The sequence below is a fragment of the Hippocampus bargibanti genome, linkage group LG12 (genome assembly GCF_051943395.1).
Source record: "Hippocampus bargibanti isolate YZ-2025 linkage group LG12, ASM5194339v1, whole genome shotgun sequence".
Classification (NCBI taxonomy): Eukaryota; Metazoa; Chordata; class Actinopteri; order Syngnathiformes; family Syngnathidae; genus Hippocampus; species Hippocampus bargibanti.
This window is the reverse complement of record NC_142745.1, coordinates 10,621,751-10,648,070: the sequence shown is the minus strand read 5'-3', so window position 1 is coordinate 10,648,070 and position 26,320 is coordinate 10,621,751. Positions and strand designations below refer to the sequence as shown.

At 40.8% G+C, this 26,320-nt stretch overlaps 1 protein-coding gene across 1 annotated transcript in view; it reads right to left on the bottom strand.

Moving 5' to 3' along the window:
- Positions 1 to 26,320, bottom strand: part of LOC148890438 (kazrin-like) — a 105,557-nt gene that overhangs the window by 65,728 nt on the left and 13,509 nt on the right. Inside the window, exons 3-4 of the mRNA XM_089010217.1 lie at positions 18,725 to 18,891; positions 995 to 1,211 (exon numbers count right to left, since the gene is read on the bottom strand). Coding sequence (XP_088866343.1) covers positions 995 to 1,211; positions 18,725 to 18,891 — 384 coding nt within the window. The remainder of the gene's footprint in view (positions 1 to 994; positions 1,212 to 18,724; positions 18,892 to 26,320) is intronic.

Sequence of the window (26,320 nt, the reverse complement as noted above, 5' to 3'; positions counted from 1 at the left end):
AAAACCCAAACAAATTTGGGAATGCTGCTCTATGTAATATCTTCAATTTACGAATAAATTAGGGAATGGCAGTGAATGAGTTAGAGTAGTCAATTAATTTCAGAATTAATTAATCGATTTAATTCCGATACCTCAAATTTTTAAAAAATATCACAACAATTCGCAAAGGGTTATGTAAACCTCTGGTGGTCACTCACGCAGATTCATCATCGCCTAAACGCCAAATACCTCACAGTCCGCACCTGGCTCCAGCGGCCCTCAGTATCATTTGTTAGCCTGTAACCTGAGCGATAGATTCATTGCGCTGCTGTTTTGATAGTTTTGATGCTGGGTTGAAGCGCATCCAACCGGAAACGAGAAGAGACGGTCGCAGATATGTTGAGCAAAGCAAGCACCGCTTTTAATCCGCTGCTGCTCACTCATTGGTCAAGCAGATTTGAAATCACCTGGATATAACATTTTGCTCCCCATTTTGCTACAGAAGGCCATGCATAACCTCTTGACCTTAGTCTTCCCTTGGATGAAATGTGTCGTTTAGCACCTCATCTAAGAAGGTTTGTCAGCGACATAAAGGATATATATACAGGGCTAGAGCTAGCAGCAAAATTTTCATTCGCTGACGAAGCTTCTCAGATGAGGAGCGAAACATCCGACACCTTCAAAGAAGTACAGATGACACCTGAAGAAACCTTTTCATCCTGGTAGATATAGATTAAAAGTGCCAAAACAATTGCGTACACAAAAACTGGACAACTTTGTCTCCACTTTCCCAAGGATTCCAAAGGGATGCAAGCCCAGCAGTGGTCTGTGCATACATCCCGACTCTGGTCCAACTCATCCCCTCTCAGTAAAACTCGCTTCCCTTTATCCTGCCATGCAGTGGAATGATACTAGCAGCATTCCCCAAATGTTTCCCACGTCTCTCCAAAAACAAACACATGTTCTCACTACGACACAAGGTGGGGGAAGGCAATAAAGCTGAGCTCGCACTCACCCCGATAGCGGAGGCTGTCAGCGTGGTGCTTGTGCTGCCGGTGGCGGTGGTTGTTCTCCAAGGGGGCCGTGCAGCCGGCTCCCAGGCCGGCCAGCCTGCAGTTGGTGGCCGTCAGCTCCGAACGCAGGTTGCTGACTTCCTGTCCGGCCGAGCGGATAGCTCCGTCGATGTGGCGAGCCAGCTGTTTGTTGTCCTCCATCATTTTGAGGATTTTCCCCTGAGGAGCGGATCCACACAGAGGAGCGGCATGTTGGTAAAGTTGACAAGAGGATACCGGTGGACAACTCCTCCACCTGTGCCTCCGCCAGTAACTTAAAAAAAAGAGAAGCCGCTGTGTGACGGGGGATGACGTCTGCGCGCTACTGCATCATTGGCACGTGAGGGCAAATGAAAAAAAAAATAAAGAGAATGAGGAGAAGGAGAGACGGAGGAGAACGTGCGGTGAGCAGCTGCTCTCAGAGAAGGAGGGAGTGCGATGACATGCAGCCTTTGAGCGGACTGTACCATGTGCTGCGGGACAAGGGGGAGCGAGCGAGACAGAAAGACAAAGACAAAGCGACAAAGAGAGGGGGGGTCAGAGGGAGAGAGAGAGCGAGAGGGTCTGTGGTAGAGAGAAAGCGAGAGCGAGAGAGAGAGAAAGAGGGACAGAGCGTGAGGGTCAGTGGGAGAGAGAGAAAAAGAGAGACTGAGGGAGGGAGGGAGAGAGACAGAAAGAGAGAGAAATTGAGAAAGAGAGAGAGACAAGGTGAGGGGAGAAAGAGAGACAGGGAGAGAGAGAGAGGCTGAGACATAGAGAGAGACAGAAAGAGATAAAGAGAGAGGGTGGGAGGGGGGAGAAAGAAAGAGAGTGAGAGAGAGCAAGGGAGAGAGGGAGAGAGACAGAAAGAGACAGAGAGAGAGCAATAGAGAGGGAGAGAGAGACAGAGAGACATATAGAGATAGAGACGAAGAGAGAGAGAGAGAGAGAGAGAGAGAGAGAGAGAGAGAGAGAGAGAGAGAGAGAGAGAGAGAGGGATGAAGGGTGTACTGCAAAAACTAAAAACTAAAACCAAGCTTATCTAAAATCAAGGCAAAACAACATCAAAAATAAGGCTTGTTATTTGCCAAGGTATAACTTTTCACCCATCAGTTTTTCTGTAAAACCAGCTGATACACTTCAAGCACATTTCTTAATCCCTGTATTATAACAAAGTGACATTTCACTTCTGTATGTGAGTATGCTGCCCTTAAAGTAACACACCACACAATTCTATCAATGAACTTAGCTAGCCTGCTACACAGACGCCGTGTAGCAGGCTAGCTAACTTAATTCATTTGAGGTTGCCAAGTACACTTCTCCCATTTTATTGGCAGAATCTTCCTTTTTTTAATATCTTTCTCGTGTCATTATTTTTAAGAAGCCCATTTTTTCAGTGGCTTATGATACATTCAGTGTGTCTCCCACACCCTTGTGGCGTCTGTTACCAGTTAGCGAGTGAGCTCTGTGGTTTAAAAAAAAAAACGTCTTCTCACCCATTTTCCGTCCCGTTCGCTACGAGACCCCTTCGATGAGCACTCCGCCAACCACCCCGTTGTCTTTGGGCCTCTCACGCCCCCAACCCGCTCGTGCCACCCCCTCGCCCACGTCCCGTTCATCCCATTATATATTCATCTCTTTTGTCCTGGGAAAAAAAACCCTTCTCAGTCCCCCATGTCGGTGGGAGAGGAAAATGAGGGGAAGGGAGGGGGGTTGAAGGCGCCCAAAGGGGAAACTTTTCAAGCGCGAATGTAAAGACAGAGAGAAAGAGTGAATGAGGCCCATTGAAGAGCAACGGCGAACAGTCAGACGGATTCCATTACAGCCGGCGAACAGAAAGTGTCACCATCACTTTGGTGCCTGGACGGAAAAGTTCCATCAAACAAGCAAACAAACAGACTGACAGATGGAAATAAATTTTGATGAAATGTGTTGAGTTGACGCTTTGTTTACGATGTATGACAATACGCAGGGCATTGCCCAGGCGGGTTCAATACCATGATTATCGCGTCTATTTTGGCCATTTTTTCTGCCTAATACACAGGTGTCAAAGTCAAGGCCCGCGGGCCAAATCCGGCCCGCCACATCATTTTTTTTCGGCCCGCGAAAGCAAATCAAACTTGTTAAATTCCATGATGATTGCTAAAATCTGAGCCAAAATTTCATATTTTTGGATGTAAACCACAATAAAAGTCATTATTCTTGACTTCAGATTTGAAAACGAGTTATTCATTAATTTGCTGTGTGCTCTATATCTAATATTTGAAGGGATTTAAACATTCTAATGGGTTCCCCAAATTCATAACGGCCCTCGAGAGGAAACCATAACTACAATGTGGCCCGCGGCAAAAAATGACTTTGACACCCCTGGCCTAATAGAACAGTTAGAAGAAGTCCAAGATGGATGCCTGTGGATAACAAAGACAGTTGATTTGGATTTGAAAGCTTAATCGTGTTCCTTTTCTTGTTAACTCCAGTAAAGTACATTCGTTCAAAACATTTTGGTTGCAATGCATATAACGTTATTCAGCTAACATCAGCTAGCATTCGAGTAGGCAGCCGTCAGCAAATGTTCTCACAAGCTTTGCTTTTTTTTATTTTTTATGTTTTGTTTTGTCACTTTGTGTTGTTGTCGTCGTGTGGAACAGATAGAGATTGTTTTTCAGCATTTTTGGCCACGACATTCATCAAGAAGTCTATTTTGGCCATTTTATCTGTCTAATAGAACATTTAGAAGAAGTCCAAGATGGCGGCCGAGTGCTTGCCTGAGGATAACAAAGACGGTAGATTTGGATTTGAAAGCTTGGTCATGTTCATAATGTTACAGTGGCTTAAACCTTTTCTTGTTAACTCCAGTAAAGTAAATTTGTTCAAAACATTTTGGTTGTAATGCATATGACCTTATTCAGCTAGCATCAGTTAGCATCAGCGAGAATTCTTTTTTTGTCATTTATTTTGTCACTTTGAGTTGTTGTTGTCATGTGGAACAGATCGGGATCGTTTTTAGCATTTTTGGCCATGGCATTCATCAAGAAGGAGACTGAACTGAGTGGTTGCGCCTTTTTCGGCAGCACAAATATGCCAGCAGTGTTTTTGATTTGGGAGGAATGTCAGTGCCATTTAACTGTCATGGCTGTGGGGCGATTGTGCTTTTTTGCGCCTGTAATGGGCAGCATTTTCACAGCCCCGCTTTGTTCAGCGGAAAGGTCGGTGCTGTTGGACAGTCCGCGGCTGGATGGATGCATGGTTTGAGCAGCCCGCATCAGCACAAAGCTCAAATACTCTTCAAAACAAGTTCAAAACAAGTAGTGAGCCAAAGATGGTATAGTCAGACAATTAATCAAGTACTTCATTCAAAATCGCAGTCAAAGTAAGCAGAGACCAATTGAGTATGTTAAAAGTGAGCGTCAGCGCAGAGCACAAATGCGAAAGTTGAACTGTCGCTGTCATGATCTGGTTGACGACCAACGGGGGGCGCTGTCGCCCCCGCCTACACCTCACAGGTGCTGGTCGTCCTGATCAGATTGGCGACCAGCGGGTAGCGACGTCAGCCCTGCCTGCAGCCTCGCAGGTGTTGGTCGTTTAATCATTGACATTTAAAAGAACACCCGGCACGACCATCCGGTGCCGATTCATTGTTTGTTTGCTGCTTGGTTGCAGCATGCATTGTGTACGTGTTTGTTTAACCTTGGCGGACTTTTACACTTGGTTTTCTTTTGCTACTTTGTATTTTTTCCATTCAGATCATTTTGATGTTTTACATTTTGTTACTGCTGACCTTTATTTTAATACAATTTGTCAAACAACCTCCTGCTCCCTCCTGCCTGCTTTTTGGGATCCGAACCCGCCATCACCACCTCGCAAACCGTGACAGTCGCGGCTTGGAATTGAAGCAGATTTACGTGGGACAGGAGATGTGAGACAATCGCTTTTCATCAATGGATGCTACAGCTTTCTGTTTGCTTTCAACATTAAGCTTGTGGCAGATGTGCACATTTCACCCTGACGTACCTGATCCACTGGTGAAAAGGACACTTTGATCCTCTAATCTTTTATCTAGAACTGCTTCAGACAACAAAGAAGGTGTAGAAAGTGCTTACATATGATACAGAGTCCGGTGTACTGATTCTGCTTCAGAACATGTGACCGAATATACTTTTGACTGATTTTGTCGAGTCAAAAAATGTACATTTGACATTTTCAATTGAAGATACATTGCAAGAAGTGGTACATCAATGTCAATGTATGAGGGGGGGGGGGGGGGGGGGTGTCATTATTGCTTTGGCTGCGGTTTCGTTTGCATGTCTGGTCCCAACGACTGTCAGCGGATCATCCTCAAAAGTCTAGACTGTGTCTGTTTGTGACACAGGACACATTGGATGACAGCGACGCCCCCCCGCTGTCCCGCTTCAAACCTGGATATTGTTATTTCTAAGCAAATGAGTGCAATGAGGGCCATGTGGGGTGGCACCCCCCATCCACTGTGGAATGTTCGGAAATGAACGATCGGCGCGGGTGAAAGGTCGCAGCCTGTCCCAGATACACATCAATAAGCGGACAGGCACCACCAGGAGACGACGTCACAACGCCGGAACCAAAAAAATACACGCTGAATCCTACGACAGTGTCGACTCAGTCTCGACTCAGTTTCTCTTCACGTGTTGGTTAACGGCTTGAGTTGAATTCAATGTATTTTGGGGGTGTGGCGTGAACAAGAGCGATTGATAAACAGTCACTGTGAACATCTGCTTGACTTAATTGAATATCGACTAATCTCCCATAGCAACAGGACACTTTGCATTTTTAAACCAAGAGAAAAAAAGTGATACGCTCAACTAATTACAATATGTAGCCACCCCACAGGCTTGGCTTTATGTTGAACATGACAGGAAAAGTGCGGGTGTGCATACAGTTCAAGGTTCTAAAAACTGTCCAATGTTAATCTGCATTTATTATAGTTTATATTGAATTCGAGCCACAATTCAATAATGAATGGGTGGCCAAGCCAACGTCAATGTGGCCACAGAGCATTGTGTTGCCAACAGTTTAGTTTTTTTCTTGCAGGGGTGCCAATAAAGCGCTGGTCAGACCTCTGGCAATGTTTTTCCTTTCTACAAGGGGGGAGCATTTGCCTTTTGTCCATGTTAGCACTTTGTTACAGCTTGAGCTATTTAAAAACCACTATATAAATCAATATGTACAGTATGTATTGTATTGTATTTTGTACGGCCACCCCATTTTCAAGCTCAGATAACTCCAGACCCATATAACATAGGAATTAAGTTTTTTTCTGATAAAAGAAGATAGTCTAAGGTTTCTTATGCTGAATTTAATGTCTATGTAGTCCTAAAATTCAATGATCTATGATTTTTACTCTCCTGCTTCAAAAGATTTAGTTCCGATTGAATTGTACAGGTTATAGGTTAGTCAATGTCCGAAAAACTTTTAAAGCGATATATATCGCTTTAAAAGTTTGCTATATAAAAATATATAGCAACATTTTAGTTCGCTGACAAAGCGTCTTGGATAAGAAGCGAAACATCTGACACCTTCAAAAAAGTACAGATGACGGCTGAAGAAACCTTTTCGTCGATGGACCACTCATGTACGACTGAGAGCTTACACAGACATCTTCACCTCTCTCTTTTTTTTATATATATTACGAGCCTGTGTAAAATTTTGATGCCCCTCCGAACAACCATTGTTATAAAAGCAAACAGTTTTGAAGGCATTCCATTTTTAAAACAGTCCAGGCTGTTGGTGGATTAAGGCGATATTCCAAAGTGTAAATGAAATATGCAAGAAGCTAGCTTCCCATCTTAAAGTGTAGCAGGCAATCCCCGTGGGGGCTGTAAGATAAGTCGCAAAACGCAATCATCGGCTGTCAAACACGTGGCAGCTACCCGCAGCCAATTTCTCTTCCCCAAGTGCTTCCCAGTTCAACGCAAATCTCACGGTCACAACAAACACTCAGAGGGATGCCTCTCGATGCTCGCCGATAACAATCCGAGGTGCTTTGCGATGAAACACGGTGATAAGGCCCAACTGCAGTCCCCGGGGATATAGAATGGAAGACAAGCTCGAGACAAGGAGGGCAGGCGGGAGGGCGAGAAGACTACAATTATGACCTCAGGGGGGAAATCTGCTCATCTTTCATGCCTCATTTCACACGATTCTCACTTGTGGCCTCTGCTGGTTCATCTACAGAAGAGTCACAAGATACGAGCGCTCATGTCAAGCTACCATTGTTTGAAATATTCATGTTGACAAGTCAGACAGCCTCGTGAGCGTGGCTGATGTAAAAAATTCCTTTAATTTTTTTTTATTTTTCTAATTATTGGTCACCTCATTTTCGTAGGATTTTTAGTCTTGCAATCTGCAATGATGTTCCCGGAAGAAAAAAAATGTCATAATTTATCATGATTATGCAACTTTCAAAATCGTAGCAAAAATAGATATAAATCCAACAAAAATGTAACATGCTTTTTGAGTTTATTTCACTAAAATGGCAAGGTTTTTATTTCAATAAAAATGTAATTTTAACTTTTGTATACATTAAAAACTCACCCTAGTTCTCAAAATAATTTCCCCCTCAACTAAATATATCTTTTTTCTACGCCTGCAAGATGTTCATTTCTCAATTTAAAAAAAAATATTTATATAATTTTAATCTCCAAATATCATGAGCCTTTTTTTTTAATCTGGCTAAATATTGTATTCATTCAGGGATTACTGAATTTATATTAGAGTATTGTTCTTTTCAATTAATTGCAACTATATTCTAATACAATTTATTATTGTAATATTTTAAAATCCAATTTAGGCATGCAAATATAAATATATATAATTCTTAAAATACAGATCAATCACTATGTTATTCCCCCACCCTCCCCGAGTGCTCTTAAAATTGTTTTCTTTCCAGGTTATCTTTAGTTAGTGTTGTCTGTTTTGTTTGTATGTAAGGTAATAATGACATGCCATTGTATACAATACAATACATATTGACTTATATAGCGCTTTAACAACAACTGAAGCTGAAACAAAGCGCTATTCTATTTGCAATCTGCTTTTTCTTTGTTGGTAAGTGTGATGATCATCATCACAGTTTTTTTTTTTTACAAAAGAGCACTTTGTTTCTATCGAGGGTGGCTCTAAGTCGATAGTTCTTGACTTAAACCACACACACACACACACACACACACACACGCACACGCACACACACATGCACACACACACACTGAAAGTGTTGAACACCTCATCGATACCCAAGAATCACATCTTTTCTTTGACACACACAAATGGCTGTCTCCTCAATTCGACCACAATGTCCTCACAAGGAATCATGATGTGGTGTGCAGAATCAATACTGCAGTGCACAGCAGCAAAATCGAGTGATTGGTAGGTGAGGTGTTTTTTATTTTTATTTTTTTATTTTTTTTTTGGGGGGGGGGTGTAATACTGAATGCCAATTTTTAATATTCAGGCTTTCTCACCAAAATGAAAGACGGCAAGCCATGAACTCGTGATTTCATATCAGCAACTATCAACCGCTGTATGACTAAATTGTTAACTAGCGTGTGCAAAACTATTCATGTAAACAAACATAGTGGGATTATTTGGATTAGCCTTTTTTGGATTGGATTAGATTTTATAATTCTCGCTGTGGACAAATTTACATTTTACATCAGCAAAGTTATGGAGGGAAGAGGAAAGGAAGAAGTAGAAAAACAAAATACACGAGGTGCTGTAAAGGCAGTGACTGTCACGGCGCCATCTTGAAGTCAAGAAAAAAAAAAAAAATATGATAAAATGACAACACAAAGACAGTCATTCAATCGTAAACACTTTCTGCAACCTCTTTGTATGAAGCAGTTCTAGATTAAAGCATCCTTTTCACCAGTGGATCAGGTATATCATGGTGAAATGTAGGCGTACAAGCTAAATGTTGAAAGCAAACACAAAACTGTTGCATCCATTGACGAAAAGAAATTGTCCCCTGCCCAACGTAAATCCGCTTCAATTCCAAGCCGCGACAGTACGCATACATTTTCCTGGATTACGTTAAATAGTGGGCAGCCCGGTGGTTGACTGGTAAGCAGCGGGAGTGCAGTAGGGAAGTGTTCAATTCTATGTCCAGCTTTTCTATGTGTGCATGTTCTACCTGTGCCTGCGTGAGTTTTCTCCGGTTATTCCGGTTTTCCTCCCACATTCCCAAAACATGCCTGGCAGGTGAATGTAACACTCTAAATCCCCCAGTATGAGCGCGGATGTTTTTTCATTTCTGTGTGCCCTGCGGCTGGCAACTGATCCCTTGCTTACAGTCCGAAGACGGCTGGCATAGGCGACAGCACATCTCCGCGACACTTCTGAGGATAAGCAGATCAGAAAATGAACGGATGAATGATTATATCTTAGCTTGGAACCGGGCATCCATTAACTGTCGTGCCCAAGCAGGTTGCGACTGAGCTGTGCCACCATTTTCTGGAGGAGCGCAGGGGTATACCAAGAACTGGTCGCCAGACAATCAGAGTTTTAGGCCCATAGCACATCAAGTGAAAGTAACTCAACTAGACAATCACTATCAAATTAGAGTCTGTGAGTCCGACCTGCTCAACTGTTGAATAATGACTGACCGGCAACATTTTCACTCAGTCCTATTAGCCGCTTATCAAAACGAACCTAAAACATGGTATCCACCAGACTGATAGTCAGGCAGAATTTCAGCAATGCTTCCACTTCTCATCAACTCAACGTCAGCTATAGCCTGATGTGTCAAGTTTCTGAAAATAATTGCACTGAGCCATGATTCATTTCTGCTAGTCGTGATGCCCTGTGGCACAATGCTGCCTCTCACAGTTTAGTATTGACACTACAGCAAGCTTCTGATTAAGATGGTCAACAGCTTAGCAATGATCAGGAAATGGGTCACAAAAACTGGACTTTTCAAATACAAATATAAAATATGCTTTTTAAGTTGTATTTGACCACACAGGGCTAATGATCAAAATCAGCCAAATATCTTCCAACTGGTGTTAGCTTCACGCAAAGCTAATAAGCCACGAGGGGTACCAGTTGTGTTCATTAGCACACGAAACATGGAAATGAAATGATATTGAACCCCTCGACCAAGTTGTCAACATAAATCCAGAGAGGCACATTTGACTAAAATGTCAAACTACATGGTTGCATTCATTACGCAAATTGTCTGACCTTGAAGACTGGCCAAACTGCTGAATTAGCACAGAGGACACTGGACGGCATCCTAATGTCTTCATTCCGCCTCGCCAAGAGTCCACCTAATTAGGTCTCAGAAGCTGTTCAAAAATCAAAACACAAGTAAACACGAAAGGCAAACTAATGTAGCCTTTTCAACAGAAAGACTAAAACAAATTGGATCCATTTGAGAAGGCGAGTCTCTCTCTATGCTACTTTTGATGGTGAATTTGTAGTTCACCGTTATAATGACGTCAAAAAACGTGCCAATGGATCAACTGAAGTGACTCATCCATTGTAGCAATGATCAACCGACAGTGGGCGACTCCCCCGAGGTTGTGGCATGGAACCTTAAGATCCTCAATACACTCCAAAACCACTTGACTCAAGGAGAAAGTACATCGGTAGGGCCATGTGCGTTTGTACCAGAGTTACGGGAGGTTATAGAATGGCTAGTTGGACTCGGCGGTGACCAAATTTCTTCAAACCGGTGGCGGACCATCAAGGCCAGCAAAGCCTTCTCTGCTGGGCTAAACATATCTGAATCACAGACAATCAGTTCTGCAGGCCCTGTTGCATCAAATGTATCCATCAAACTGTTGTTCTAACCAATCAGATGTTGAGGTGGACACTGTGGACAAAGACTCAAACCCAGAAAGATTTCTTTACTACCGTCAGGAGACACAGCCCTTCATGACAGACGCATGAATTCTGCAGACCTCTGCCAAGCTATTTATTGAGAGTACATGCAAATTAAAGTGGTACATTAGTAAACTAGTAGTTTTCTTGATTAGAATACCATGCCCTTGGGCGTTCTAACCACGAACCGCTGTAAGGAACAAAACATTGTCTCTTCCATGAACTGATGAATTTGTAACCTGGCTGATGAGCTCTTCCTGTGAAGGAGTTTCAAGTCGTAAGTAAATTGCTTCGGTGATAAAGGAGTTTCCCAAGTCCTAAATTCTGTCCAAGACCAGACCTCCTAGATCAGGGGTGTCCAAAGTCGGTCCTCGAGGGCCGCCGTCCTGCCTGTTTTCCAGCTCTCCCAGGAGCAACGCATCTGATTCAAATCATCAGGACCATTTTGATGCTGCTTCAGAGCTGGCTGATGAGCTGATCATTTGAATCAGGTGTGTTGCTCCTGGGAGAGCTGGAAAACAGGCAGGACAGCTGCCCCCGAGGACCGACTTTGGACATCCCTGTCCTAGATGAAGATGACAGTTTAACTTGCTGTGTCTGTTGACCTCAGATTGACGCCAGGTTGTCTGTGCTTCAATTGTGTATTCGAGTCACACATGTTGACCAAGCATATAACAGCATGAAACTCTTAAATATAATAACTTCTTATTCTGTCTAATCTATATCAGTTGGCAACCCAAAAGTGGGACCGATGTCTTTTTGAAGGCGCTGGTCAACATCAGTTTTCACAAACTATGATTGACTAGTCACGAAATTGGATACATTTTTATGTGTTTTAACCTCCAAGGCAAAGGCTCCGCCGAACCCCTGAGACAATTCACCACTTGTAATAGTCATATTTATCAAAGTCGGATCATTACTCCCCCCAAATTTGGGAGAATCAAGACTTATTTTTTAAGACCTATTTAAAATTGCATTTTCTGTGTAGATCTCTCTCTTGTTTCTATTTATAATTGTATTTTATTTATTGCATTGTATTTGTGATTATGTTTTATTTATTATAGTACCTATGCTTGTCTGTGACTTTAAAGTGTCCCTGAGAGCTTTGAAAGGCGCTTAAAATGTAATGTATTATTATTATTATTATTAATGAAGTGTCAATCATCATGCTAGAAGGATAAAAAATAGAATTGTCAAATAATAATCAAATGTCTTTCAAGAAACAAGAGAAATGTCATTTTTCTTTTATCATAAATAAACTACTTTCACAAGAATAAACTGATTAGCACGAGAAAATATTTTGAGTGACCAAAATGGCGGGTCACAAAAACCAATAGAGAAATAAATAAATCCTTCTTTTTTGTTATTATAATCACAGAATGTCCTGTTTGACCGAGGTTGCGATTCAACTTTTTTTTTCAACTCCATTTTCCCGCCTCTCCCTTGTTACATCTTGTGTAACAACACACCCAATTTGTCAGGCTCCATGTCAAAATCAAACATATGCTATGCAAGGGATCATTTTTGCAAGGTTGCTGGTGAGCCTGCTGAATTATTTATGACGACTGATTAAAATGTTAGATGGTAATTTGTTAGCCCACATGCAAACTGTGTTTAAAAAAAGTAGAGTAACAAAAAATATTTTATTCTGTTTCGCGTGGTGCTTAGTGTAACCGCTCCCTCCTAATCCCCCACAACTCCCCGAAGCAGACGCGGTTGGGACTAATTTGGCATGCAGATGAATTCAATCCCCAATCCTAATTATTTACACTTTTTAAGTCGTTTACAATATGAATAAATTGGACCCATTAGATTCAAACAAACACACATGGAAGCGCTAACACAAAAAGAAAATCGTCTCATCAGCACAACAAGCATTTGCATAACTGTTCCGCAATGTGTGAATATTTAAAGAAGTGCTGCCCTTCTAACTTGAGGCAGAAACTTCCAGTCCAACTTCAATTGCATTGGTGCACCGAACAGCCATATTGCTCTAATTAAAATAATCAAAGTCCTGCTGTCAGGTTGGCACTTCTTCAGCGCTGTTGTGGCTCGGGCTTAATTGCTTTTGCATTTTAATGTGCCGGTTATATGACTGTAGGTGTGTGTGAGTGCGTGCACAAGAGCGGATAGGTGTGTGTGTTTTGTCGATATGAAAGACTTGAGCAGCCCAGCTGAAACTGACATTTTTTTCTCCTCTTTTTTTCTGCTGACTATGGTCATCACAGCTGCTTCACACGCTTGACTGTCTTTCAATTTGTTCCCCCCGATAAGTCGAAGGGTTTTGGCCTCGCTCAAAGACTGCGCCTGCGTCATTCTGTACACAACCGAGTCCGATTTTTTTTGGGATGTCAAAAAAAAAAACGTGTCTGGAAGCTTCTCATATCTTACACTGCCACAACTTCCAGTTTCTCCACCGAGCTTTTGACGATTACATGGGCGAAGAGATGACATGGTCATTTTTCAACCGCGACAATGTGAAACAGCCAAAAGCAATAACATTTTCTTCATTTCCTACCCCTTTCCGTCAAAACAAGCAAAGGCTTCATTATCGGATGTGTTGAAGAGATTATCCTGAGTGATTAAATAGCTCTGTGTACGGTTTGTTAAAGGTCGAGTTTGTAGTGATTAATGAACGCACACACCAATCATATATACTGTATAACAAGATGTGGTGATCAGATTTGTTTTGAAATTATTTGAACTGTATTCGAGCAGCATCCAATATTCAAAAGATACGAATAAAGACAATATTCAAGATGGCGCTGACGAGAGTGGAAGCCTCCAGGGATCGATCTATCTATCTATCTATCTATCTATCTAGCTAGCTAGTTGGTTAGCTGGTGAGCGAGCAGGCTAGCTCATCAGCTATTTTTGTATCTTTGTTTATCTATTTATTTACTTATTTTGTGTTTTGTTCTTTTGACTTCAAGACGGCGCCGGGAGAGTGGCTGCCTTTCCAGCAGCTCATGTATTTTGTTTTTCTACTTTCATTCCTTTCATCACTTTGCTTCTGTGAAATATTTCTCCACTGTGAGACGAATAAAGGCAAATCCAATTAATTCATCTATTCATTTATTTATCTATCCATCTATTTGTATATTTATTTATTTGTTTGTTTATTTACTGTTCAATTTCTGTCCTGCACGGTGACAACCCCTTTCTGGTGGCAGTAAACTATTATTCCCATCCACAACCATTGATCGGCGTCCAAATATCAATATCATCTATCCACAGAGTCCTGGGATTTATGATAACATGTTGTTGCGAGGTTACAAATGAAATATTTTTCGTTCGGGTTTTGAAATGAGGTGACTTCAGCAATGACAGCCTTTGCCCATCAGAGGGAATCAAATCCAAGGCCTCTTTTTTTTTTTTTTTTTTTTTTTTTAGCAGAAGTCCAATGTCTGCTCTGCCGGGCAAAAATTAGCAGACATGCAGCCTCTGTGCAAGGTCAAACCAAAATGGCGTGCGGGGCAGCTCGGGGTCCTGAAGTCTTCCTGGCGTGCCGCCTTGCAGTGATTGTTTTCAGATAAAAAGTCATTTCTATTTGCTGCGCTCCCTGTCAAGTATTCAAATGGGAGGTCAACGGGGGAACCCAAAAGGGCCCTGACAGCAACCATCCCATTTCAGATCCTGCGCTCAGCTGAACATTGACTTTTCGAGGGGCTTTAAAGCTAAAAGAGAAGCAGAGAAAGTTTTCATGGGGGAATGACAGGCCGTACCAGGCACATCTCTTTTATTGCCGCCCCTCACGCTCACGCTTGAGCCTTCTTGTGAATTATTTAGAATTCTGTCATGCGGCGGCCAGCCCAAGAAACAACCAGACCGCTCTGTGTTGCATGCTTTGCGCGTAAGTCCCCGAAGGTTGCGTCAAAGTACACCAACGAAAGTTCTCAAGGTCGACGCGAAACCACCTTTAATCAAAAAAAGTGTTTTTGGAGTCTTAATCAGCATTACACAACTAAACCAATATGCCTTAAAGGACAACCGACACCTGCGGACAAGTTGTGTCCATAATTTGTAAAATCACTTCTAATGACCTCTACTGGGAGCATTTTACAGAGATTCCACAGCATCTAGCTATATTTTACGTTTTAAGACTCGTGCTGAATATTCAGGAAGTATTGTTTTTGAGTTGATGACGATGCCTGATGTGACGTCACGTCAGGAACGCCCCTGACAGAGAAAGCAACACACAATGCATTTTAGGTACTATGTTTGGTCTGAAAACATCGTGTTGATCCGTGTTGATTGCGAAATTAGAAGGAAAAACATAAATAATGCGATGGTGAATCGTTGTGTGTCGCACCAACACTACCAATTGCGGTAACACCATAAAAGTGGACACAAAATCTCAGCTTGTGCGCCATCTTGTGCATTTTCTGGGAGCTACATTGGAGTCCAGATGGCTGGAATTGATACAGTAGGACTTCTTTAATCGATTGCAAATATTTATGTTTTCCTCTTCAGAACTATTTGAATCATATTCATAACTGGATGAGTAACAAGAAAGCATCCGAATCTGAACTCTCTGAAGCCATTGTTTTGTGCCTGAAGTATCCTGGCGCGACGTCACGAACAAGGGGGCGGGACCTTCTGAAACTCGCCATTTCCGAGGTAATTTTGAAGCAGTTTTGGGACACTAAGTCATTTTTATTGGTGTTTTGCATTTGACTAAAAATATCAGCCTGTGTGTTTTGGATATTTTAGATGCTATAAAAGGTTTTACTGATGTCAGTTAGGAAACAAAAAAATTGTGTCAGTTGTATTTTAAAGCAGTAATGGCAAATAAAACCAAAACCGGAACAAATTCGGGAATGGCACTCCACGTCATGCTTTTCAATTCCCGAATAATTCAGGAATGGCAGTGAAAACGTTAAAATGTTAGCCACTTGCAAGCTAGCAAACCAAGATTAAGATTGCACCCAATTTGGCGATATCATCGAAAGCTATCCATGCCCATTGCAATAAACATACTTAACGGCATCAAGCAGTTTTTTTCTGAGTTTGACTGTCAAAGTTTGGCAATGGAAGACGAGCAAATTAAAAGCCACATTTAACGTTTGATTGACTGCAAAATTGGTTTGATGCAATGAAAATTCGGATAATAACGTGTTTCTTCTCCATTTATCTCACTTTACCTCCTTCCAAAGTCAGTCATTTTGTTGTCATTTCAGAAGGTAAGAAATGGAAAAAAAAATCCCCACAAAATAGCTCGCAGACACCTCAGACCTTCCTGGATCATTAGTCTCCTCAATTTATTTTGTTTTTCTTTTTTTTGGTTCAGACTCATACCCTAACTTGAATTATTTCATGATCGATAATGAATGAAGCTGGAACTCGCTGGGTCTTTAATTGAAATGACTGCATCGCTACGATCAAGGCTCAGTCATCCCGAATTTCAAACATCGCCTTGTAAAGTTTCGCCCACGTATAACTTAAAAATGAGCCCAAACAACCAAATAAACACGAGTGAGCAGATATCCACTTTTTAAAGAATATTCATCAATTTGTTAAAAAAAAGTGATGGCCATATTTTTTTAATCTCTAATGATTTAAGAGGAATACAGGTGCACTTTACAGCAACTTTGGTAAGTTTTTTTTTTATTGCAATCGCTTCTGCAGGCATTATTCCGCTTGTCTGACTTGTTAAGGTTTTTTTTCAAGTGTATTATTTAAAATAAAAACAGTTTAATCAAGGGTGGTGATTTTTATGATTCTACTGTAGCACACCGCATTTAAAAGGATGCAATCGACCACTTTGATCTGCCATGATTAAAGCCTGACGTGACCACCCCCACAGCGGCGCAGTCCTCCCTCTCTTAGATCATTGCATGTGTCAGCTTTCGTGCTGTTTTCATCCGATGTGTATTTAAAAGTCATGAGTTCACATTACATGATTTTTAAGAAGCTACCGTGAAGTTTCATGATCCGCCCTCATCCTCATGCAACCCAGGACTCATGCTGTCAATCAAAAAGTGGCAAACCGAGCGAGGGCTGCATACTTTAATGTAATGGTTCCTTTCCGGTGTGAACCTACAATGGAGATCCTTAGAATGACTTTGACATCAGGAATGAGCGCCAGTGTGTGACTTTCTTTTGAAAGCGAGCATAAACAACCTCTGTTGGCTGTCGTCATAGCAACAGCCAGCCTCCCCCCCCCAGTGAACTGCATCTTTTGTTTGGCGCAGACTATTTAAATCTTTCTGACAGAGCCGTCTAACTCGTCCACTTTGAATGGAAGAGATGACGAGAACATGCGCACAAATCATTGCGATGGCGGCCACCAAAGTTCCTTGTCATCCATCAAGCGCCATGTCTACTAGCGCTCAAAAGCGGCGTAACAAAGCGCGGGCGGAACGTGTTTGACCTCAGCTCGCAGGTGAGGACAAATGCGCCGAGCGTCTCGCATTCATCATCAAGTGCGACGGAACGTTTTGAAAAAATGGAGGAACGCGAACGATCAGGATGACTTATCATTCTAGAGGAGAAAGGGTCGCTTGATACATTGTTGAAAATATCCTTGCTTCATTACAACATTTGTAGAATTACTAATTTGGAAGAAAGAACTGTTGAGGGAAATTCAATGATAAAATAATTACAAGAATAATCTTATGACACACCTCAAAATTGATGATGTCCAGGTATTGTGATATGAATATCAGTAATAGTATTTCATAAGTAATTAGATATAATAATTACTTATTAGTTATTCATATTTTTGAACAAAATATACTATTTAATTCATTCACTACAAGACGATATGCAAAAATGTGTCCACTCCAGTGCCAGGGTTTTTGTCATTTTCACTCAAATTGCAGGACCCAGAGAATATTGAGTTTTAGGACTACATAAAGTTTATTCAATGCAGCGTAAGAAACCGTAGACTCTCTTGTTCCATCAGAAAAAAATAGTTAATTCCTAAGTTATACGGGTCTGGAGTTATCTGAGCTTAAAATGGGGGCAGCTGTACAAAAGGAATACATTTGGGAATGGCAGTGAAGGAGTTCATTGCCACGATCACAAAAAAAAAAAACACAAGACAATACATGTATCATAGGTGTCAATCGGTGGGCATGATTATGAAAGAGAATTGATAATCTGTGGTTGATTTACCGTGTTCAAAATTAGGTTTAAAATGTTTAAAACACAATGATAACAAAATAGGAATCATGTATCAACAAAAAATAACTAAAAATAAACATACATGAAACAGTCGGGACTTTTGGTCGTGAGCTTGACAGTTTTGATGAAAATGGCACATGTATCGTATTTTACGGTGTATAAGGCGCACCCAAAAGCCTTGTTTTTCTTCCAAATATGACCCTGCACTTTATACGCCGGTGCGTCTTATATGTGAAGTAATATTGAGCCTCAACCATTTCCCCTTGTAAAATAAGTACGGCGTAACCTCAGCCTCTACTATAGCGCCTTATAATGTGGTGTGCCTTATATTTGGAAAATTTGTATAGAATTATAATGTATTTGGAAAACTTTTTTAATTCGTTGAAGGTGCGCCTTATACTCCACTGCGCCTTATAAATGGAAAAAGTTTGAAAATACACCATTTAATGGGGATGCACCTTATACAGCGGTGCGCCTTATACACCGGAAAATGTGGTAATTATTTGGTTGATGATTTTTAGTCATTATTGTGATAAGTGACATTTGGTTTGTATTGAGGTCTTTCATTTTTTTTCCTTGCTCAAATTTGGCTTCTGTTTTTACTACAATCACTTAACGTCTGACTGAAATAAATGAATTACAACTGATACAATGAAAAGCAACTTCGGACAAATAGTCACTCGGATACAAAATATGAAAACAAAATACTGAAAAGTAAAAATATTGTTTGTTACCTGCGCATCCATGAGCAGGTGTCTCATAAGGGTCATGGACTTGGTCAAAGGGTCCCCCCCTTCCTGCTCTCTGGTCAGGAAGTGATCCTCGTCATGATTCAGGCTCCAAGGCCGGCTCAACATGAACTGAGCCATTTGGTCATTGAGGCTGTTGAGCGACTGGACGGCTGCATGTGGGGAAAAGACATTGAAAAGTCATTGACAGCACCAACACAACATCTTCTCATCTCTGCACGCTGAGCTTTTGGTGAGCACGCTGGCTAAAGAGAATTCTCTTGATGAAGTCGCTGTGATCCTTCCTCGGCGAATACAATTCTCGTTTTGGACAACGAGGGGGAATATATTAGGACAAATCCATTAACCAGACACAGAAACCCACATTTGCTCCATTGTGTGATATGATTCTTCCTGGTGAACCGCCGCCGTCATCTCGCCATTTTATGTCTTATTGCAGTTAATGGCCGTTACAGCACTGTTTTGCACCACTTTGTCTCGCTGGGTTTGGGCAAAAGAGGGGATTTCTTTTGTGTTGTCAGAAGAATTGTCTTTTCAACGCAAAGTCACGTTTTACAGCAGGGACGCGAGCACAAAAGTCAACGCGAGCTAATCGGAGTGAGTGAAAGCGCTGCCCTTAAACAGAATTTATCTACTTTTTCAATCAATTACTTAATTAAAACGGATACTGTGTGTCTTTGTGATCCAAAAAGTTAAGTTTCACAGTGTTAAGAAGAGGGAGAAAAACAAAGTGGGGTTTTCACAGGATTAATCAGCAGCATTACACTGGTGGTGTCTGCATGAATGAAGCAATGTTGTAATCCCACAACAATATTTTCACTGCAGGGAGGCGTGCATTGCATGTTAATGAACTGTCATTTACACTACACACAAAAGCTGGGCAATATGACGGTATAAAATGCAAAGTGTTTATAGTGTAACTTTAACGCGATTGTGCCGATCAATAAATTCGTACCCCCCATTTACATTTTAACTCATTCACAAATTTATTCGTGAATTGAAAATATGACGTAGAGTGCCATTCACGTTCATTTGTTCGGGTTTTGTTTTTTCATGCTTGGGTGGAGATAAAGCGCTGGCCATGACTTCTTGCAATGTTTTTTTTTTCTTTTCCACAAGGGGGCAGCATTTCCGTTTTGGACATTTTAGCGCTTTGTTTCAGCATCAGCTGTTGTTAAAGCCCTACATAAAATAAAAATGTATGTGTTGTATTTTGTACAACTGTCCCCATTTCAAGCTCATATGGATGGATGGATGGATGGATGGATGGATGGATGGATGGATGGATGGATGGATGGATGGATGGATTTGCTTTTATTAGTCTCGCAATGGAGACATTTACATATCACAGCAGCAAAGTGACTCCAGACCCATATCGTCTGGCATCATTAAGAAAAGACAAAGCTAGCAGAAGAGCTAAGCTAACATTATTTAATGGCAAAAGACCGACTTCAGTGCTTGGGTGCACTTCAAAGAAGTCTCACTGGAAGCACGTTGAAACATAGCATAATGGTGAGCGATGATAAACATATTGATGATAAGCGATTCAGAAAATGTATGTACATAGTATCTTGAATATTGTGATATAATAGTATAATAATAGAAATATAATGTGTTACATCTCTTCGTTTTGATGTGAACTACATATGTTCTTAATGGTACCTTAAAAATTTTTTTATGAAACTCACACACACTTTTTAGTGATCCCTTCAAATCCCGACAGTATATTGTCAGACGGTAAAATTATTAAAAGGGCCAACGATAAATTAGCAGCTTTACACCGGCAGAATACAACAGCCAAGGTTAACTTTTTACCACGCGCATCAAAGATTTACGAGCTCTTCTCGCCAGCCTCGTCTGGTATTCCAGCAAAGACTTTTTTTACGAGGGCGCGGCGGTCCCCAAGCGAGCAGGCATCAAATCAGCCAACGAATAAAGGTGGCTAAAATGTTTATGACAAGAGGCTGACAATCGAATTTCAATCTCGCCTCCAACGTTTACAAGGTGCGCACATCTGGCCCTGTCGACGTGCGTTTGGGGGTGGGAGGGGGTCGAACAAGATGGAGAAAAAAAATGAAACGCCGCGACAGAAAAGACGACATGTTATCAAATTGGGAGAGCGGATACCCTCTCTTCTCTTTCACTTCTGATACCATTTATCATTTCAGAATCAAAATGGTCACATCAAAGTGAAAGGATGACATGATAAGGTCAAGGATTTGGGATATAATGCTGGTTGGGGGTGTCGAGTTAGGTCAGGGTTCAGTCAAAAGAACAAAGTGCCGGTTACAGTTCAATTGTTTGGATCGAATGAAAAATCTCATGATGCAGCTCTTTGAGCATGAGGTTAGGGGGAAAGGTGTTATTGTCTATTTTGGGGATTTGATTGGTTTTGAACAGCTGAAGCTTGAACAATGCGCTAATATGGACAAAAGGGAAATGATTCCATTTTGTGGAAGGGAAAAAACATTGCCAGAGGCCTGACCAGCGCTTGAGAGGCACCCCCCCTCCCCCTCAAGACAAGCTAAAGAAATTCAGAAATAGCGCTCCACGTCATGCTTTTCAATTCCCAAATAAATTCGGGAATGGCAGTGAATGAGTTGACTCCACACAGGAGAGGCCGGACCAGGTCTTGAACTCACAACCTCTGCACTGTGAAGCTGGCGTGATGACCACTTGACTATCGGGTCGCCCTTACAATATACTATGGTTGGATTATTAGACTGGGTGATGATTAATGTATACAATAAGTACAACACAAATAACAACTTGCTATAACTTACGTCTGTGCAAGTTCTCAGTCGTACAGGAGTGGTCCATTGATGAAAAGGTTTCTTCAGCCGTCATCTGTACTTCTTTGAAGGTGTCAGATGTTTCGCTTCCTTATCCAAGAAACTTCGTCAGCAAACTAAAGTCTTACTGGTAGTTTAGGCCCTATATATATATATATATATATATATATATATATATATATATATATATATATATATATATATATTGATTCTCGAGCAATGCAAGACGTCTTGGCGTGACGTATATATATATATATATCCCGACTGTCCAGACATGGCGGTGCCGGACTCTGTTATGATAGATCCCTGCTCTCAGGTTGGGGAGAGCAGAGGTGATGAGGTGATACCGGTCGAAGTGGGGCAATCAGGCCAGTCGTAACTCAGAACAATGGGAACATTCAGTGGAGTCGCGGGGAGTAGTCCTGTGCTTATCCAAGTTTGTTGGACAAGAAGCGAAACGTCCGACACCTTCAAAGAAGTGCAGATGACGGCTGGAGAAACCTTTTCATCGTTGCTATAACTTACTCAACAATGCCAGAAATAGGGGTACTACCCATTTGCACCTCAAGAAAATACCCGGAGCAAAAAAAACGTACACATACTGTACTTTTGGTCTAGCATTCCATACGAAATGTGCACAGCTCAATACATTCTTTGGAGACAACCACAGGAGCAAAGTTACATCAACAATGAGCTCTAATGGGGCATGTGAACCCATACCAGTCTCGGGAAGAAGCAATAGAATGTCTATATGAAAACAAATAATGATCTGGAGTCCATTTATAAAAGTCTAAAACACAGTCTACTTGGGGCACCATCACATCTGCGTCAGACAGCCTCCGCCAAGGCAAATTGACAAAGTTCCAAGAGTTCCATTTGGAGCCAAAAGGTCCAGAAGAGTGGGAATGAACAATGTGAGGCAATCGCACAGCAGAGCGCTGAGCTTCATTTCCAAGCTGATGGTGCCAGAATAAATACTCTGTGCAGTTTTAGCGAGGCCAAAAGGAGTCTACGCTAGGCTGTAACCAGAGCAATAACATCGCCTTGAACTGTCATGTGCGAAAAGATGGACTTTTAATGTGGGGTGGCTTGAATGGATCAATTCAAGTTTGGCCATGTTGGCTCTTTGTGACACGATTGGCCGTATCGTTGTGCGGCAACAGCAGCATGTGGGTCTAATTTGACAAATCCTCTCGAGTCATTGGACATGTCACTTTTGTCAGTTTCAACAAATTCCGGGAATCTTTGTAGGTTTTTCTTTCTGTAAGTCTACCAGAAATTCTATCAAGTTCTCTGAAGTAATAATAAAAAAATAATATGGTACATCTGATACGAGAAGTTTATTTTGAAAATAATTTGAGATTGGATAACATCCAATGAAAATGAGCACCTGCCTAGCATTTTGGCTTGGATCGATGCGACTAAAATTGTGTGTTGATGTTCATAAACAAGATGGTGCTTCTGAAAAAAAGGAAAAAATACAGCGATTAAAGACAAGTTGGAATGGAAACAAACAACTGCAGCTTTATACCCACACATGCATCAAGTTCAATTCTTTTACTCCACTTTCTTTTGGTTCTTGACTTCATTATTCTTTACTTCCAATTTCTCCCAGAATATTTATAAAATAAAATATTACAGTTAAAATTAGGCAATGATACAAACTACAGAGCATGATGTAGTTAGGTTTGTGCAAAAATAAATATACACACAAATAAATACATCAAAAAATAGGTGGATAAATAAACAAATAATGGACAAACAAACAAATAGCTAAATAAAAAACATAAATAAATACATAAATAAAAAAACAAATAAATACATAAATAAAAAAACATAAATAAATAAATAAAATGTGCAATGCAAAATTTCTCCCAGGAAAACATGGCAAATTGTGAAAAAACTCTCTGGTAAAATGATACAAATACATGTTTAGTTAAAAAAATAACTACAGTAAAGTCTCGTTATATCGATATCGGATATATCGATAGTCCCGGTTATATCGATACTATTTCTATGCACGCACGGAGAAAATTACATGCAAACAGGGTCGGATATATCGATAGTCCCGGTTATATCGATATTTTTTCGGACTCCTTTGAATATCGAAATAGCGAGACTTTACTGTAGTTAACTATCAATCTGGTTAGTTATTAGATTACTCAAAAAAAATAGTTAGCTTGGGTGATAGCAGTTGAGAATCGCAGAGGAACCTTAAGGTTTATTAACAAAAATATAGAAGCACATATTTAAATCTAATTAATCTATCAGGAGAGTTGGCTTGCTCAGCATTAAAGGACAACCGACATCACTTTTTTGTTTCCTAGCTGACATCAGAAAAACGTTTTATAGCATCTAAAATACCCAAAACACTCAGTATATTTTTTGTCAAATGCAAAACACCAATAAAAATTACTTAAAGTGTCCAAACTCTGCAAAAAATTGAGCTGCGAATTGGGCATTTTCAGAAAGTCCCGCCCCCAGTTCGTGACGTCACGCCAAGACGTCTTGCATTGCTCGAGAATCAAAACAATGGCTTCAGATTCTGAGAATATGCCTTCATGTTACACATCCAGTTATGAATATAATTCAAATAGTTCTGAAGAGGAAAGCATACATATTTGCAATCGATTAAAGAATTTATTCCGTGCCATTTTGAGGCAACATTGGGGGGAAATGTATCACCAAAAAAGAGGCAGAAAATGGCAACCAAGCTCCGTGTGAGGAATTAATCAGCCTGTTTCCACAGGCTGATAAATTCCTTACATTGAGCTTTGTCGCCCTCTTCTACATCTTTGTGGTGCAACACGACGTTTTCAGATCAAACAAGTAAAGCAAAATGCATTGACGTGATGGAAGGACTGCTACAATGTGTCCTTTTTTCGGTCAGGGGCGTTCCTTCAGTGACGTAGGTGGTCACCAACTCAAAAACAAGACTTTCGGAATATTCAGCACCAGTCTTAAAACGTAAAATATAGCTATCTCTTCTTCTTCTCTTCTCTATATGCGCTGGAATATTTGTAAAATACACTCAGTAGAAGTCATTTGAAGCCATTTTACAAATTATGGACACAACTTGTCCGGAGACGTTGGTTGTCCTTTAATTATATATATTTTTTAACCCTGAAACAATGAGGATGATTTTTTTTTTTCATTTCTGAGTCCTGAAACTATACACGTGCTGCGTCATTACTTATGTCCTCACTTTGACACTCAACATTCATTTTTTATATTGATCATTAAATATAATATGTTCAAGCCAAGTCAGAAACAGCTATGAAACCTGGAGGGATAACTTGACTATATTCTCCAAATGAATGAATACCAAATGTGAATTTTAAATAATCCACAGCTCACTCGCAGTACGGTAATCCTTTCAAAATAAAGCCAAATCGTTAGCAAACTCTTTTGGTTGATATGGAAACAGCAGCTAATTACTTGCAGATAGAAACATACATAAACAGAGAATGCATTTCCACATGTAAAAAGTGATGTGCATTGGATGATAACCGCTTTTGAAGCTTTTTAGGTGAAATAAATCCCAGGAAAAAAAGTAGCATGGAGTCTAGGGAATGACTCGTGCTCGTGGGTGTGCAGCTCTTCGGTGCAGGAGAGTCAACGCTGCCCCCGTCTGGTCACCCACAGACACTTTCACATGATTTCATATTTTTCTCTGATTTTACCCAGATTCAGCGTTGCGATTTGTTGGCATTTTTTAACTTCTAATCCCTAAAAATGTCCAATCCTCAACAGTCATCGTGCTACGAGGGGAATGTAAAGTGACAGATTTTCAAAACACCCTGCATATACGTGCCATACTTTGTGCGTAAACGACGCACATTTTGTGGTCGGAACATTGAGGCGTTCACCATGCCAGAGAGTGCGCCTGGCATGTTAAGAAGAAGTACCCAAGAGAATGAGCTACATTTCATCACCACGGGGGCGACTGATGCATATTTATACGGGCGGAGGGGAGGGGAGGGAGCCGACAAGACTTCTCAGCGGGAACGCGCTCACTTGGCATCATGCCGCTACACAACTTCTGATTATTGTGCAACACAAGCAAGAAAGACAACGCTAAAGTTGGATGGACCTTGAAGACGTTGGTTTTGGAAACATCCTGCGAGAATATTCCAGTCAAAGTTAATATGACGACTTTATTGTCCTGAAATGGCAATTGATTTCTCATCACTTGGGTTACGTCATGAACATTTTCATGTTGCTGTGTTTGGATTGGATTGGATTGGATTGGATTAGCCTTTATTAGTCTCGCAGTGGAGAAATTTACATTTCAAAGCAACAAAGTTATGGAAGGAAGAAGAAAAGAAAGGAAGAAATAAAACACAGGAGCTGCTGTAAAGGCAGCCACCCTTGTGGCGCCATGTTGAAGTCAAAACAACAAAAACTAAATAAACAAATACAGTGATACCTTGTCTTACGAACTTAATTGGTTCCCAGACAGAGTGTGTTAGGCGAAAAGTGTGTATCCCAAAAATTAATTTCCCATAGGAAACCATTAAAATGAGAATAAGTGTTCCCAGGTCCCCATAAAACATAATTTTCTACCTTCTAATTTTCTAAACCATAAAAACTAACCTTATTTTATGTATAATAAATGTGCTATGGTATTATAATTAAAGAACTAAACTGTATTGTATATTAAAGTCATTTTATTTACCTTTGTGAAGGTCGTTGATGGCTTGATGGAATGGAGTGGCCGCTTTCATCAGCATTAAACATTTGAGGAACATAACCTTCTTCTTTCACCATCTTGAGGAATGATCCATTG